Below are 15,636 nucleotides of genomic sequence, written 5' to 3'. Positions count from 1 at the left end.
TTCGGGTCAGAAAATTTTATTTTCAAACAAATAAGCCTGTCAATCCAATCATCACAAGTGCAATGAATCCGTAAACTCATACTGAAATGAGCAGCATCATCAATATACTGAGTGGTGCTTGATTAAAATTAGAACACAAATAGTCTTGTAATATAAGGCACCATGGCCAAATGGCAAAAGCAGGTCAGATGATCGGTATCCTTCTGAAACTTTTGACATCATTATACAATTTAAGCTCTGGTCGCAACCCAAATATGGCAATACTCCGGGATTTCCGCGCGATAAATTTATTAAGCGACGCTTGGACATGGTGTCAAAGTGATGGCGGCCTCATGCTCCATTGATGGGCCCCATAACCCATTATGAAGATCGCAACATGTCACTATGGAAATCCACTTTTTCCACACAAAAGGAAATATTCCGTTTAAAAGTATAAAGCTGCTTGCAAACAGTAACAAAACAAACAGAAATGGCACCACCATAAAAAAAAAAAGGTAAAATGGCATGTTAATTTCTTAAGAATTCGAACGAAGTAGGAAGCACCCACTCGAAAACCAATAAAGTTGTGTCGCCTTTTCAAATCATCGGCTGTTTGCACGCCCGGAAGACAATGAGTCACCCACGGATCACCCTAATCAACATTCACATACAATAGCTATATTAATACCAGTGGCATATGCGCTGCTTTATGATCAAAACTGAGCACTTTCGCTTAAAACCCGGAATTCCAATTACCGTGGGATTCGGTACCCTCCGGATCAAACTTGTTGCGAGCCATGCGATGCTCATCTCTTCCGTCGTCCGGGGCCTTCTTGTTTACGCACTTTTGTAATGCATCGCAATTCATACTTATTCACTGCCATTGCTTTAGAAAGAGAAAGCTGGCATCGGAGGATGTCTGGAATTGCTATTGTCTTGGATCAGCATATTTCCATGAACCATAATTGGGATAATGCGGGATTTTACGAGACCGAAGATCAAAATAAGCAATAACCCGGAACTCGTCAGGATCAACATATTTCCTTCGAACGACAATCCATATAGAAATGCCTAGTCCATTAAATGGTTTTGCGAATGACGCTGAATCTATAATTCACTTCATATTGGCACCGTATGATATATTATAATTGTTGTACAGGTGTTTAGCTCAATTGGAAACTTGCGCCTTGCTGTGCGATTCCCACTGTGCACTTTTATACAAGTTTATCAAGTTCTGATCTTCTTATCAACAAAATACCCACGAAGCCACGTCGCTGCATACCGTCACTTGTCGACAGCAGGCAGAAAGTAATCAAGATAAAGAACCTACGTGAAAATCAATGATGCTTCAATGTCACATTTTTCTTTTGCATTGCTCTCTATCCACATGTTTCGCCTTGTCGATTTTATCGTATTACAGAAAAACTGAGGACGAGCATCCACAGCGATAACTCTTGAGACCTTGCAGCCAGAAAGTTGTTAATAATGGACGGAAAATACAATGGCCGTTATACTCAATGATATTTTTAAGTCAACGCCGACAAAGACTTACAGGGCTCACATGCCAACAAGTTTATATCTCTGGATGTGTCAGCTCTGTCAATGCGAGTCTAGGTAAACGGGGTTTAAATTGTGTTACTGCTCAGATGACAAATCCACATTTGTCAGCCATTGGGCGGTGTCTGTGCTGTTGCCCATTTAGTTAGTTAGAAATAGGGTTCTTTTTCACATATAAAATGGCGCACTTTTAATCGTGGGACTTGGGGTTTTTTTATTTATTTGTTATTTCCTCTCAATTTTCCCCCTGATTTCATCTGTGTCCCAATCATTGGCTACAATGTCCTCCATTTCTGCAAGAGCTCCCGTCTTCTTTATATCCCACGGCGGTAAAATTATTTAATGGTTAATCAAGCTTTTTCTCCTCAATGCTAAATCCATTCTCCGTAAACTAGGTCCCAACTTGCTCGAGCATCAAGGGCGTCCAGGAGAATTCTATAACTGGTTCGGAAATGTATTGAAGAACCAGCTCAAGCCAAAAGCGATCGTCATCATTAGCGCTCACTGGCAGGGCAACGGAAAAAACGGTGTCTACGGTACGCTCAACAACAGAGACAACATGACTTATTTGTGAGACCACTTACTTATTTGTTGTGTTTTTTCCAAAAAAAAAATTAAAAAGTGGATTCATCGGAAAAACCAAAGTTGATTTACGACTTTTATAATTTCCCGAAACGATACTATGAAGAAACATGGGATCATCAAGGCTCGCCTTCTGTTGCAGCTCGTGTAATTGATTTGCTCAACCAGGTACGCACCACCATAACAACAGCAGCAAACGATAATTTCAGGACACACGAGACATGCATTTATTTATCTATTTATTCCTGTCTAGTCGGGATTCAAAGCGGAAGCACAAGAGTACGGCAATGATCATGGTGTGTGGGTGCCCTTGAAGCGAGCCATGCAATCCAATAAAGACATTCCTATTGTTGAAGTATCCACATTGGCGGACGAGGATATGCCTTCTCACATCAAGATGGGAGAAGCCCTCCAGCCACTTCGCGACGAAGGTGTGGTCATCATCGGCAGCGGCAGTGCTGTACACAACTTGCGCCAGTTGTGGAGTTACGGCAACCGACCTTCGCCAAAGTTTGTAATCGACTTTGATCGAGAGATGGAGGCACACGCTTGCACTTTAACGGGCGAGTCTCGCAATGCAGCCGCCAACACACTTTGCAAACACCCTTCGTTCCGTGATTGTCATCCTACGGCTGAACACCTTGTGCCTTTCCATGTCGCTTTAGGTGCAGCAGGTGATGACCAAGGACAGCGGCTGTTGGAGGATTACTATGCCACCTTGAGCTGGGGATCATTTGGCTTTGGTTTGCCATCCAATCTTTCGTTACCAAAGTATGACACACATGTATTACACAGTGAACTGTAACCCAGTCTATTTGTTTTCCGTCCGTCCTTCTATGTACAATACTCTATTTACAAAATATATATCCTTCCCTTCCGACATCAAAAAGGGGCCATATCATTGAAAGGGTTTGGTCCCCAAGCGCCGTAATTCTGTGAAAGTTGCTGTAAACGGATGGTATTCAATCGATCTTCGACTTCCTGGGGATCAATTTCGTAGATACTCAATAAATGTTGCGCAGCTGCTGGATCCAAAACACCAGGCGTATACGCCGTCGAGTCGGGCGGTATAGGCGGCAATTCCTTGAAGGTCTAAACATGTTCTTTTTTAACTCAATTATTCTGGAACCTGTGTGGGGAATCACCAATTTACCTGTCGTGCTAATTGAAAATCAAAGTCCTCTTCTGGTACATATTTGGGTGGCAGATGCTGGAGGAGTTTCTCAATGGAACCATACTGTTGCATGTAATGTAACGCACGTACAGGACCGATGCCCTGGATGGTGCCTGAAAAGTCTGTGCCGCATAAAATGCACATATCGATAAACGCATCTCGATCCAGCTGTAGCTGTTGTCGTGCTTTCACGGGATCCACTACTAAGATCGGTCTTCCCTTGGCAAAGAAATACCGCAACAAAGGCGCATCACCGAACACAATGGTATCTAAATCTAAATCACAATCATACGGAATCCCATTAGCAGTTGTAACCGAAACCACTTGGAGGAAAGTTTTACCTTCCGATATGGTCGCAGTGGTGCGGTGCTCCACGGCCATTTTCGCACACATGGCTTCGGCTTCGTGATGAAATGAGGTGAAACAAGGATACCCCAGGGTTTTTAGAAAATGTCGGCATTCGTCACGCATTTTCTGTGTAATCCGAATTGATCGCTTTTCTGGTGATAGTTTATTCAATCAACTGTTTTATTCAATCCAAGATGTTGTGATTTTGACTGGGCTTACCTAGTGATAAAAGTGCTTGACGATTTTTTTGTTGAAGATCATGCAAGGCGATGTTAACGTTGCTTAGCCGAGTGCGAATGAGTCGGACCATAACATCGCGTTCCTGCGCTGACAAGTCTCGCACAGTTCTGGTATATTTATCTGCATCATTGGCTTCCAAAATAGCGCGATTGACGTCGTTGGCGAGATGAACAAGACAGTCTTCCAGCTGGGTATGTCGTTCCGCTACTTCCTGATCAATCTCCACAACATCCTCTGGTGCAGCAGCTTCCGCTGTCACCAAAGGTTCGCTTCGGACCTGCTCCTCTTCTAATTCGTCCAATGTTTCTCCCAACAGCGACAGAATGTTGACAGCGGTTTCCTCAGACAGTTTGCCAAAGTTGGGCTCGACAATTTCATGCCACGAATCGAGCCTTGCCATGCGTTCACGCTCAAAGACTAGTGAATAGTTGACTTTAAGGCGTCCTTTCTCTCTCCGTGTCTGTTCCAGTCTTTTGGCCGCGATGCGGCTGGGTCCGTCAAACACAAAGATGGGGTTGATTTTATTCATATCGCAGAAACGCGCCAACAAATAAAACCCATAGATATGTCGAAACGGGTGCGGTTCATCTCCATACATGAACTTGTTCAAATGACAACTCGCATCAATGGCAATGGTCTGATACGCAAAATGATTGGCGTGCACTTGACGCAACGCATCGGGTGCATACCGTGTTAAAAGGGCAGTAAGACGATTCACTCCCATGGCATGACGGTTGCTTCGGAACAATTTCTTCTAATTAGCCAAATCAAGAACAGCAGCTGGACTGATTGATATAGAAGAAAGAGTGGATCCAACAAATCGATGAGGCGCTTCAAATCAAGTCAAGTCTAGGGCATGCAATGAAAGCAGAAAAAGCAAGAGGGATCAACGGCTTTCCAAAAAATATGATCGCTTGTCACGGACAGTCATCCCAATTTCGATTCCTCCTGGCATAACAATTCTTGTCAATTTTTTTTTATAACATGGCGTCCACTGCGTTACGCGCAGCCCTATTCATTATGTAACACTGCTAATAAAGGTTACAGACTTGCCCAAAGGCATTATTACTCGAAATAAGACAATGGAAAGAAGAAGTCTTTGGAATAGTATATTGATGCCGCAAATGTATGATGAAATATGAGGGGGAAAAAAAGGAATGCAAATAAGGAATGAAAGGACGGCGTGAAAAAAGCATCGCCGGATTGGATATGAAGAACATCCATTTTTAAGAATCTTGCAAACCAAAGAAGTTATTTTCGGTAATGTAACGGAAGCCTTGCAATATAATATTTCTCTCTGTGTTGATTTCTTTGTCCAAGAGCTATGCATAATCAAACCCGCTTTGTCAGTAACCCAGAGCGATGATGCATCGAATGCGAAACAAATGCATACCTTGCGAAGCAAATTCGGTTGCTTACGAACTGGTTGCGCGGGCGGAGTAGGTTTTTTTTGTTCCTGTTTCAATTTTTTCTAAGATCGAATAGGCATGGTCAGCAAATTTCAATCCCCTTTTTGATCCGCACAAAAATAAAGTATCTTTACCTGTTCCTCATCATGCGCAAAATGACATTGATCGCCACGCTTACAACGCCCTTCCATGAAATAACGACAAAGTCGTTTTTTTGGCTTGGCTGTGGGAAGAGCAATCTTACCCATACTGTGAGGGTCTTTGGAACTGATGGCATCCTTTTCGAGATCAATTGTGTCATTACCATTGTCAGGATCCTCTTCCGCACTGTGAAACTCCTCATCTGAATCGGAACCATAATCCCCAACGAGACCCATATTGGATGATCCCTCCATCGGGTCATCAGTCTTTTGTCGCTTTGAGCTCAGTGTTTCTGGCGCCTTTCCCATTGGGCTTTGTGTTTCTGCTGCTCTTCGCTTCCCGTTGGCCACGACTTCTCCACGAGCTTCACGCTCTTCCGCTTCTCGTTTCTGCCAAAAAAAGAGAAAAAAAAAGTCGTATCAAAAATGGAGACAAAGGGGTTCCATGTCGCCATAGAGACCTACCTTTCGCTCAAGATTGGCTGCGCTTGGCCAGTTTTTCTTTCTTGCTGCGATCCACGCATCCAACGCTTCGGGTGTGTCAAGTTGAGGCGCATTGGCTGGCATAATACCATCTACTCGTCTGTCAAACGTAAAAGCCATGTTAAAAAAAAAACCAGATAAGGAGGAAAAAATGCACAATGACTTGCTTTTTCTTGGTTGCAGCGGTAGCATCTCCATGGGCGTCTGCTTTATGTTGCTCAAGAACACTTTTAAGCCCAGAAAACGTGCATTCGGGACACTTGACATGCAATTTTTGATGCTGTGCTCTGGCGCTCTCGGTTTTATACCAACGACCGCAGCATTGCGATCTGAAATGAACTCATGGTAAGTAAACCACCAAAAAAAAACCCCCTTGTGGTATAGTTTAGAATTGACAAATGGCCAAACGTACCCTGTCTCTCGGTGTATGACAGTCTGCAAGGTGCTGTTACCGGCCATGACAGCTTGTAGATCGCCATACGCAATAACGCCTCTTACTGGTGTAGGCAAGGGAGAAGGCTCAGGTTCAGGCGGACTAGTACGCAACGCCGATACGATTGAAGCTGCGGCTCGAGCTGCGGCTGCTTGACGCTGTTGAGATTGCTGTTGTGTTTCGTAAAAAGCGGAAGGGACGTGGGACGACGGTTGTGAGGAGGGTGGATTCCAAGTCTGTGGTTCCTGTACTGGTGCTTGCTGTTGCTGTTGCTGCACGGGAACTTGTCCCTGCTGCATTTGACCATGTTGATTGACAGGCGTCGCAGCGTTGGATGCGAAAATTCTGTTATACCAAGATTGAGTGTTCCAATAGCTCATTGGAGAATCTACTTTATGAACAAAACCTGAAAGCAACTCGCTTGAGCAGTCTTGGAATAGAGTCAGTTGTGACCGTTCTTCCCGATTTGAAACAAAAATTTTCTGTTTCCGTGGTTGCCATTTACGGACGGACTGCGCAGAATCTCATAGATTTGAACGTTCACCGAGTTATCTAGGCATCATACACAACAAGAGAAGATGTCTTGCTCGGTATACTGTACAAAATTCTTTTGATCTTCTGAGGGCTGAAAACGCCTCAGCAAAGATGGTCTCTGTTTTGCAGGAGTCGGAATTAACGATACGCATGAAAATCTCCAAATTCTGTCGCTGTATCGTGCAAGAAACGCTGTCTATCGCACAGAGATCTGAACCTAATAAATGGCATCTGCCATACTCAAAAATAAGCGCTGTCAATATATATCACAACTATTCATTGCTGAAGGATCAACCTGTGGTCAATTATTAGATTCTCTGACGATGCTATCGAAATATAATGCAGAAACACATAGAAAATCTTTCGGGTGTGCTGCTTTACATTTTGTAAATTCTAATGGTGAAAACTATGTGGTATCATTATTTAATCATGTACAGCGTGCATTCTTTTTTTTCTTGATAATATTACAGGTTAGAGTGATAAATTAAGTACTTCATCATTATCGAAATCCAGTCTATGAGGAATATGAGTCAAATGTAAAGCGTTGCACAGAAAGGGAAAAGAAGACGTACCTGAGAGCTAGTACTTTCTTGACTTCAGTGACCGTAAGACGCCAGCTTACCGGTCCTGCTTTCGCTCCCCAACATTCATAAATCTCGGAAGGCTAAATATCGATGGTCAACACAGTGGACTCTTATGGAGTTGACGTGTCTCTTATACAAATGACGTTTTACCTCTTCAAAATTTAGTAGAGTGGCCATTTGTGAAAGTCGTGTAAACCGATCGCGGTATAACCAATCGGTGAGTCCCGACAGAAAGTGAATGGCAGTACGCAGATCTTTGTCGAATCGAAGCGCTCCGTATTGGTTGAACCGAGTTTGAAGCACAATCTTTTCCCATTGAACACTGACAACGTCCAGTAAAAGACTCAGTAGTAATCGAAAGTTGTTCTCGGTCAATGTTCGGTGATACAGCAAAATGAGCGTATTGAATCCTTGACGGAATCGTTTGATAAATAATTCCTCCACTTCCACCTCATTATATTCCTCTTCATCCAGCACATATTTCACTTCGCGATAAGCATCCTGGAAAAGTGGCCGAACACGCGGCTTTAGCATCTGTGCCATCAACTGCTCCATACGGCTCTATGAAGAACAGTTATTAACGCGATTGATTTAACGGTCAATAAAGACTTGTAGGTTTATTTCCGTCCTGATAAACCTTACCTGCAGCAGATTCTGAAATTTCTTGGAGATCGCGGCCAAATTGTCCAAGGCTTTGGTTGCAGCCTCCATGTCCTTTTTCTCATTGGCCCAAATCCCCGCAGCAACATCTTGCCGCAAGTCGGCTACAAGCCGCTCCGTGTACTCGGTACTGACATCCAGGTTATTCAGGACAATCTAGTAAATGATCTAACATGAGTCACAATTGGATCTTTTTTTATATGCAAGCTTTACCATATAGCTGATCTTGGCTTGGTCGAGTGACCGATCGGCGCTGCGTCCTGTCAATTCTTGGCCCGCGAACGCCATGGACATCTTTTGTTGGAACGTCTGTATATACAGGTTGTCCAGCGTTTTCAGCACAGTTTGCACCGTCGACGTAATCACTTCAGGTTCGTAGGTGGAGATGCTACGCTTGATGACTTTTTTCAAAATGAAGAATACATCGTCTACGCAAGTCGATGTTGGCGCAATGGATGGATCATATTCGTCCATGGTCATGGCCTGCGCATATTCTGTATAAGCAACATAAACTACGAAAAAGAACAGATCATCATACAGCCAACTCACCTTGTCTATATTCCGTTTCATCAGAAAAGCGTCGATGACGAGATAAGAGTTGAGCAATTCACGCACACGTTTCCGTAAGCCTGAAGTTAGCAACAAGCCATTGTCTCCATAATAACGTTTGTCTTTGCCATTCATCATGATTCGACGTGCAGTTCCATCTTCATCTATATTGTTGAGATCATCATTGGCGCGTTCGTGCAAAAAGCTTTGGAAGAGAGCGCCTCTTTGACTGATCAATGACAATTCCAAAAGATTGGCATCGAGCTGGCGAGGTTCGACAAGTTCGTTGGCTGCATCGTTCACTGGGCTCGAAGCATTGGCAGCATTGGGATTAATTCGACTAGCTGCGGAGGATCGCATCAGCGATATATTGAGAGACTGAATTTCCACCAACTACGTTTTTGGTGTTAGCCCACCCGTCGTTGAAACTGGAACTGTAAGCATCTCATTTTACCTTGGATTCCAATTTTCGAATTTGGAGGAACCGGTCCAATATAAGTCCACTTTGAGTATCGCTTTCTTCTTGCAGCTGTTGTATTACACGCAGCATGGTACCTTGACCATAGTGAGCTTCTACCAAGGGTTGATGCTGATCGATGATCAAGGCCACATGCTCGAATAATCGTGTTAAAGCGTCAGCAAAGTAGGTAGATGTAGAAGCTAGAGTTCATGTTAAGTTGGATGCTTTTTCTGTGCCCCCAATGCAACCAATAACCTACCAGGTGCTTTCAGTTCCTCTGCGCAACGAGCTTTGATCGTTTGACACACGAAGCGCGAGTATTTATCCAGACCCTCGGTTTGGCAGCCAATAAGAGGAAATAGTTTGAAGTAGCGAGTAATATCGGCCTCGTTGCGTTGGAATACAGCATCATCAAAACGGTTGGAAAAGATCTCTAATAACAAATTCTTGGCGTCTGACAGCGTTTTTGCAGGATGATCGGGATGTTCCGAGGTGGGCTAAGAGCAACTTTCGAAATGAACACAGGGCAATTTTAACAGCCATATCAAACCTAATCAACGTACTGTAGTAAATTCGGCAAGAGAACTGTTTAGAATGGTGTTATCGATACGGGAGGCTCGCTGTAGTAGTGAGGCAGCTTCGTCATAATTTTTGCGTTGGATCGCGTACTGAATCCCGGCTACACAGTGTTTGAGTTCTTGTACGCCTTCCACGAACTGAATGGCTTCCTTGGTTCTGGACTGTTCCTGATCCAATTTGCGAACTTTGTCACTAATGTTTTCGGCTAAATGCGAGGTGTCCTGAATAGTGTTGACGAGATGCGACGCTTCAATCTTCAAGTTGCCCAGCTGCGGTCTGTGGAGAAAAAGAAAAGCGCGAAAGAAGAGGAATGGTCAGATGGCCCAAGTTTTGAATAAAACAAGCGCTGCAGTATAATGCCTACCTCAAAACATCCAGTATACCAAGAACATCCTCCAGTTCGGCTTCTTGCGCCAGCATGTCATCGAGCGACTTGTCGATGCGGGTTTCCTCTTCGTCAAGCAATCGTAAGCTTTTCCGAATATCGTCCATTTGCGTCAATGTTTCGAACGGACGGGATAACAGGGACGTGTCGTCGCCTGCTCCATCGGCTGTACGCTCACAGGCAGCCGACATTTCATTCGCAGGCGGTGATGGCACAAGAATCGGCATGGGTTAGGGTAAGAGCTGCTTCGAGAGTCTCACAGGAAATTGGCCAACAGCAGATGTAGTCACGTCCGTCAATGCTGTATTTCGGGGTGCCAATTGGATGGTCGTTGGTTGCATGCAAGATCCGTCTCGCCCATGGTCCGCCATTGTGGCGATATGTTATTCCTAACAGAATAAAGCTTCTCACCGTCACAGACAGGCTCCATGTGGGTATACCTCCTCTCTCACCGCATCTGCAAGTGATCGAACCAAATACTCCAATATGACGGTCTAATTAGTGCATGCCTCTCCTTTGTAACCATGTTTTGATCAAGCAATGAAGATTATATCCTATACGTTTAAGCTGTACAAAGCACTTTTGGTCTTCTTATTGGGATACAAATTTATTTGTGGACATCAGCATCTTTTTGTATTTATTACAGGGAGCTGTAGATTGATTTAAAGCTTTGCCGACGGTAACGATTTTCTTTCTCTTATCGCTTTCAGCATCGCCATGGAATCTTCTTTCCAGGTTCGGGCAGCGTCTTTTAGGAGCTCTTCAAAATGATCTCCCATCTCTTTCAACTCTGGTTCATCATGTCCGAGCAGTCTATTATGTTCATTGAGCCACACGATCAATCCCAACTGTCTTTGCTTTTCTCCATGGAATTCAAAATCGTCGGGAGAGCATGGCGGGCGTCTGTTGTCTGTGTATTTTTGCATGCTCAGTTGGGATGGTAACTTGGCCTTGTCCGCCCATACACGCGCCAGGGTCTCGGCTTGAAGATTGAAAAACTGTGTCGTTGCCAAATGCGGTGGAGCACCCACAAATGCTAATGTCGGATCGGGTATCCAGAAGATAAGCTGATACGCATTAAGAACGTGCGTCTTGGATTTCCACACCTTGTCGGGTTGGGGCACGTCCGAAACCAGGGATGCTAAAGGCTTGGGATTGTACATATAACCAGTGCAAAAAATGATAAAATCAACGTCGTCCACCGTCGTACCGTCTTCAAAGGTAATGGCTCCATTAATATTGCCATTCTTATCCGAAAAGTGGGCAATGTTGGGTTTGAAAATCGTGGTCTCCGGAATGGTAGATCGATGTAGGTTAAACACCCGGCTCTTCAACTGAAAAGGTCCACGGAATGACATGTACACCTTTTTCGCTTGACAGTAGAGATGCTTTGACAAATCACAGGCTGAAACATGTCCACCTACAAGCAGAACATTCTGCAAAAGAGAATCGCTCCGTAAGAAACCATAAAAAGCTAGGAAGCTATTGTCACGTGGTTACCTTTCTTGTGAACGGGTCAACGAGTTTATACTGCTTTGCATGCAGAACCCTTTCCGGAAACAACCTAGTAAACGCTTCAAGATCTTTGAACTCTGGAATACTGGCTTGTTGGTGAGCTCCCGTTGCCATCACAACTGCGTCAAAGGTTTCCTCCCACTCGTGAATGCGAAGTGTGTCATCCACACGCTCGTATCTCTTTAGGTTCAGCTTCCAACCACTGCCGGTCAACTTTGTAACTTGTTCCACCGAGGTATTGTACATGATGTGTCTATCCAAACCGAACTGATCTGCATAGGCTCTGTAATACTGATGAACTTTGGTGTGCGAAAGGTAGAGAGGGGTATCTTTGGGCCAGGGAAAATCGCGAAGCTCCATCAGCGGGGAGATGAGGTTTGTGAATAGATCACGGTAGATAGCTGAAGGAGGGATCACTTCAACTAGAGCTTTCTCGACCTCAGGTGTCCATCGGGTGCCGTTTTTCAGGGGAGCTTCGGGTGACACACCGGTTTTACAAGTGATCGGGTTGGATGAAACTTTGTCCGAATAAAGCCTGTTTTAGGACCTATTCTGTCAGTGGATGAAAATCGCCCGTAACTGATGCATTATGAACCCACCATTGGCCACCGAGATCTTGGTGCCTTTCAAACGTTTTGACATGTAGTCCCCGATCAAGGAGCGTTTTCGTGGAAACGAGCTAACGGGCACAGTCATGCGAGCCAGATGGTGTCAGTCATTTCAAGGTTTTGCAACAATCTTTTATCCGCTTACTCACACCCACTGGACCAGCCCCGATAACAGCAATATGCTTGATAGGACTTTGAAACACATAGGGATCTTCAACGGCATCCAAAGCTTCCTTTACGGCGGCGTCAATAAGCTCGTTACGTGACATCGGCTTGAGCTCTTCAGGAACAAGTTGACCGTCGCCATTATTCAGCTCAGACACCGTTGAAGCACTCTGCTTGGGATAATCCACCGGCATCCTTGTATATAACCAACAATAAAAGAATGTGTAAGAAAGAAGAAGAGGGACGAAAGAACAGAAGAGAAAAAGGGGAAAAACAACGGCAGTACGAAGTATTTATATTGTGTGGAAACATCGCGGCTTCAAAATGTGCAGCGAGGGAAATGGATCAGCAAACCTTATTACTCGCAATCATGTTGAAGCAGCTGTACCACAAAGAGTTGAGAAAAACATCGGCAAATGACATTCTGTTGTATAAAAATCTGTCGGATGACAGCTATAAATTGTTCAGATACGTCGCCAACAATACGACTTAATGCTGTACCCGCCCGGTCAACTTCACAAGGTGATCCCAGCAACCAGATCCAGTCTTATTTCCTACAGTAAATGATTGTTTCAGTTATGCTCTCCAACGCATACATCAGCCGGCGACATCTTTTTGCTTACAATTTTCATGTGTGATGTGTTTATACAGTCGGTCGGCTCCCTTTTTGCGTCTATTCTTCCGAGACACCGTGTCACTTGATAATGCTGCCAATAACTATAAAGGTACAAGTTTTCCTTATCCTCATACTACAAAGAGACTACTTACACCGACGCGCAATCTATTTTTCGAGTGTCTGCACTGTTTCAAGCATTTCTCTTTTTTTTTCAGTAGCAGAACACTGCAATTTTTTTTTACTACATTATTTTTAAGTGACTTTTCTTTATTACACATCTTTCTAAAGATGAAATTAAAAGTTTAATTATCCTCCCAGTAGGATTTATGCATAGCATTGCATTCGAAAATGCTTTTAACATTGAAAGATTTCTGCATGACGGGCAACCATTTTTCGGCCATGGTGATTGTGTTCTTGTTAAGCTCATGTTGGAGACCGATGTGGCCTTCAGCGACGTCCTGTCCAGCCTGGCGAGTGTTGACCCATCGTTGGAAAAATCCATTCACATCCTCTTCCGTCAAATGACCATCAACGGCACCGATCTGCCAGTCCTGCGAATCATGGGTCCACAACACCGTGGAAAGACCCATTTGATGAGCAATGGCACGGACGCGATCGTCGACGTCTCCATAAGGAGGGCGCCAGCAGCGAGAGGTGACACCCGTAGCTTCCTTGACCGCACGCAAAGACCAGTAAAATTCGGCCACAATTTGCTCGTTGGTCAGTGAGGTCATGAAAGGATGAGACCACGTATGCAAACAAATATCGTGTCCACTTTCTTGCGCACGACTGGCAGCCTCGGGGAAATTAACCACATTCGACCCAACGTCTATGCAAACAAACAGTTAATATCTCCGTAGATGGATCTCGTCAGTTCGAGGAAGAGACTATCGACTTACAGAAAAGAGTCGACTTTTGATTCGTCTGCGCCAAAAAGTTGTATAGACGAGGCTCAGCATAGGGATCATCGACCTCCTTTTTCTGGGGAACCATTGGTCCATCATCATACGTCTGAGCAAGACGAAGGAATAAAAAATGTAAGTTAAAGTTGACGAGCCCCAAAAATTCATCGATCACTTACCAAACCCCAATCGCCAGGATTGGGACACTTGTAAATATCTTCGGGAAGATAATCGACTTTGGGAGCGATGCAAGCCGCGGCCGTCCACCAGCAATACTTGTCTTCTTCAGCATTGTAAGCGTGGAATTCCACGTCTCCTTCGCTGTTGACGGTTCGTACGGGGGCATCCGGGACAAGAGACCAGTTGATGGAGGCCATGACCGGTGCAAGCACGGGATCATTGGTTGGTGGGATGGCCCAGGTATCTGGATAATTGTCCACTTCAAAGTTCATGGAAAACCGGTTCAACGGGCCGCGAGGCATAGGATGGACCGGTTTCACGTTGGGCGCCTTGTACTTGGGCAACCAGCCAGGCGACGCCACCGGAAGGACGTTGCGTGTTCTTGTAACCGCGACAGAACTTGTAGTAGGCGCGGCCAATCCAAAATGCACCAATGAATAGCTAACGCTAGTAAAAAGGATAAGCTTCCACATGATTCGTCAAATAAAGATGGGTGGTGACCCGGTTTCTGGAGGCGTTTTATAGTTATGACCCTCAAGGAGAAACGCGCTTCAATAATGGAAAAAGCAAAAATGTGTTAGATTCTTTACTTATCCGAAACGGGCCCTTTGCAGTTCCTTCTTCTTTGCTCAATTGGGCTACCGATTCATTTCTTATCGCAGCACTTTTTTAGACAGACCTTACGATGTCATTTTTGTCACCCATATATTATTGAATGTCTATATATCATGATACATGATGATGAAAAAGTCGAATTATTGTACATTTAGCAAAGTTTGCCGAGGAAGTTAGATAATATACAACATGTGGTGAAATCCAAGCAAACAAACAATCCCTGAAAAACAGAAAAAAAAAATCCCGGATTCTCTTTTTTTTTCGCTTATTGAGAAGCAGCTGATGCCTCTGGTGCTTTGGTATCCATTTCATCGCGTAGTTTTAGTGCCTGGTAAAGTTTCACGTCATCGTCCTCCTGAGTACTGATGGGGCCCTTATAATTCACATCCTTTAGAAATTTCTATGCAACCGAGAACCTTTAGAGACGCTGATTCATCATGTAAAGAAACATACAAAATTACCTTTTGTGTGTGGTAACAGTTCCAAAACTTCTTTTTTTGTGCTTCGCACATTTTCGCTTTATCCCACCAACTGCCATTCTTGAAACACACAATGAGATCTTCGTGGAGATCCGCACAGTTGGCCAAAGCAGTTTCGTGAATCTCTTGTTTCTGATCCATGAAATCACGAACAGCCCATACGACCTGTGGTTGCTGCTGCGGTTGTTCCGAGGACTCCTCAGTCGATGGCATGGGATTCACGGTGGGAGCATGAAACGATGGAAACTGTGATTTTGGCTCGGTTTCTTGTGTAGGCGCTGGTGGGTGGCCGGTGGCGGTAGAAGGCGTGGTTGGCGCATCCGGTATTTTGGTAGGGTCATATCGTGGTTGTTTCTCGGAAAGATAATCATTATCCTGACGTCCCGTTTCTTTCACGTAGGACTCGACGTAATCACGAGCACTTCCACTGGATTGTGACATGACAACTGTTGGGTTTTTC

General features: G+C 44.4%; 9 protein-coding genes across 9 annotated transcripts; 2 read left to right on the top strand and 7 right to left on the bottom strand.

Annotated features, from left to right (window-relative positions):
* Positions 1-350: 350 nt before the first annotated feature.
* Positions 351-1,121, top strand: BYT42DRAFT_579257 (uncharacterized protein). The gene has a single exon (XM_051569369.1). It carries the CDS (start codon positions 777-779, stop codon positions 942-944), a length of 168 nt encoding a protein of 55 aa, XP_051421244.1. The 5' UTR covers positions 351-776; the 3' UTR covers positions 945-1,121.
* A 695-nt stretch (positions 1,122-1,816) lies between these two features.
* On the top strand, positions 1,817-2,923 carry BYT42DRAFT_548101 (Extradiol ring-cleavage dioxygenase, class III enzyme, subunit B; the record flags this gene model as incomplete). The annotated part of the gene is made up of 4 exons (XM_051565990.1): positions 1,817-1,865; positions 1,932-2,072; positions 2,159-2,286; positions 2,372-2,923. 4 exons carry the CDS (start codon positions 1,817-1,819, stop codon positions 2,921-2,923), a joined length of 870 nt encoding a protein of 289 aa, XP_051421243.1.
* A 77-nt stretch (positions 2,924-3,000) lies between these two features.
* Positions 3,001-4,604, bottom strand: BYT42DRAFT_616293 (PIN domain-like protein; the record flags this gene model as incomplete). The annotated part of the gene is made up of 4 exons (XM_051572051.1): positions 3,001-3,210; positions 3,272-3,567; positions 3,634-3,792; positions 3,860-4,604. 4 exons carry the CDS (start codon positions 4,602-4,604, stop codon positions 3,001-3,003), a joined length of 1,410 nt encoding a protein of 469 aa, XP_051421242.1.
* A 192-nt stretch (positions 4,605-4,796) lies between these two features.
* On the bottom strand, positions 4,797-6,738 carry BYT42DRAFT_647053 (uncharacterized protein). Its single transcript, XM_051572699.1, has 6 exons — positions 6,325-6,738; positions 6,080-6,241; positions 5,895-6,012; positions 5,424-5,819; positions 5,274-5,351; positions 4,797-5,202 (listed from the first exon to the last, which is right to left on the bottom strand). Exons 1-6 carry the CDS (start codon positions 6,723-6,725, stop codon positions 5,107-5,109), a joined length of 1,251 nt encoding a protein of 416 aa, XP_051421241.1. The 5' UTR covers positions 6,726-6,738; the 3' UTR covers positions 4,797-5,106.
* A 655-nt stretch (positions 6,739-7,393) lies between these two features.
* On the bottom strand, positions 7,394-9,222 carry BYT42DRAFT_500630 (COG4 transport protein-domain-containing protein; the record flags this gene model as incomplete). Its single annotated transcript, XM_051564719.1, has 6 exons — positions 7,394-7,543; positions 7,614-8,024; positions 8,106-8,279; positions 8,337-8,606; positions 8,673-9,065; positions 9,127-9,222. The coding sequence occupies 6 exons, from the start codon at positions 9,220-9,222 to the stop codon at positions 7,394-7,396; spliced, it is 1,494 nt and encodes a 497-aa protein (XP_051421240.1).
* A 464-nt stretch (positions 9,223-9,686) lies between these two features.
* BYT42DRAFT_621858 (uncharacterized protein) lies at positions 9,687-10,287 on the bottom strand (the record flags this gene model as incomplete). The annotated part of the gene is made up of 2 exons (XM_051572372.1): positions 9,687-9,987; positions 10,076-10,287. The coding sequence occupies 2 exons, from the start codon at positions 10,285-10,287 to the stop codon at positions 9,687-9,689; spliced, it is 513 nt and encodes a 170-aa protein (XP_051421239.1).
* A 471-nt stretch (positions 10,288-10,758) lies between these two features.
* Positions 10,759-12,488, bottom strand: BYT42DRAFT_500382 (uncharacterized protein; the record flags this gene model as incomplete). Its single annotated transcript, XM_051564700.1, has 4 exons — positions 10,759-11,532; positions 11,597-12,146; positions 12,211-12,290; positions 12,369-12,488. 4 exons carry the CDS (start codon positions 12,486-12,488, stop codon positions 10,759-10,761), a joined length of 1,524 nt encoding a protein of 507 aa, XP_051421238.1.
* Positions 12,489-13,302: 814 nt separating this feature from the next.
* On the bottom strand, positions 13,303-14,555 carry BYT42DRAFT_500605 (uncharacterized protein; the record flags this gene model as incomplete). The annotated part of the gene is made up of 3 exons (XM_051564717.1): positions 13,303-13,829; positions 13,900-14,011; positions 14,082-14,555. The coding sequence occupies 3 exons, from the start codon at positions 14,553-14,555 to the stop codon at positions 13,303-13,305; spliced, it is 1,113 nt and encodes a 370-aa protein (XP_051421237.1).
* A 407-nt stretch (positions 14,556-14,962) lies between these two features.
* BYT42DRAFT_616288 (uncharacterized protein) lies at positions 14,963-15,617 on the bottom strand (the record flags this gene model as incomplete). Its single annotated transcript, XM_051572050.1, has 2 exons — positions 14,963-15,097; positions 15,159-15,617. The coding sequence occupies 2 exons, from the start codon at positions 15,615-15,617 to the stop codon at positions 14,963-14,965; spliced, it is 594 nt and encodes a 197-aa protein (XP_051421236.1).
* Between the last annotated feature and the right edge of the window lie 19 nt (positions 15,618-15,636).

The sequence above is a fragment of the Radiomyces spectabilis genome, assembly GCF_025331425.1.
Source record: "Radiomyces spectabilis strain NRRL 2753 chromosome Unknown BYT42scaffold_10, whole genome shotgun sequence".
Classification (NCBI taxonomy): domain Eukaryota; kingdom Fungi; phylum Mucoromycota; class Mucoromycetes; order Mucorales; family Radiomycetaceae; genus Radiomyces; species Radiomyces spectabilis.
The sequence above is the reverse complement of the archived record's forward strand: the minus strand, read 5'-3'. Positions and strand labels throughout refer to the sequence as shown.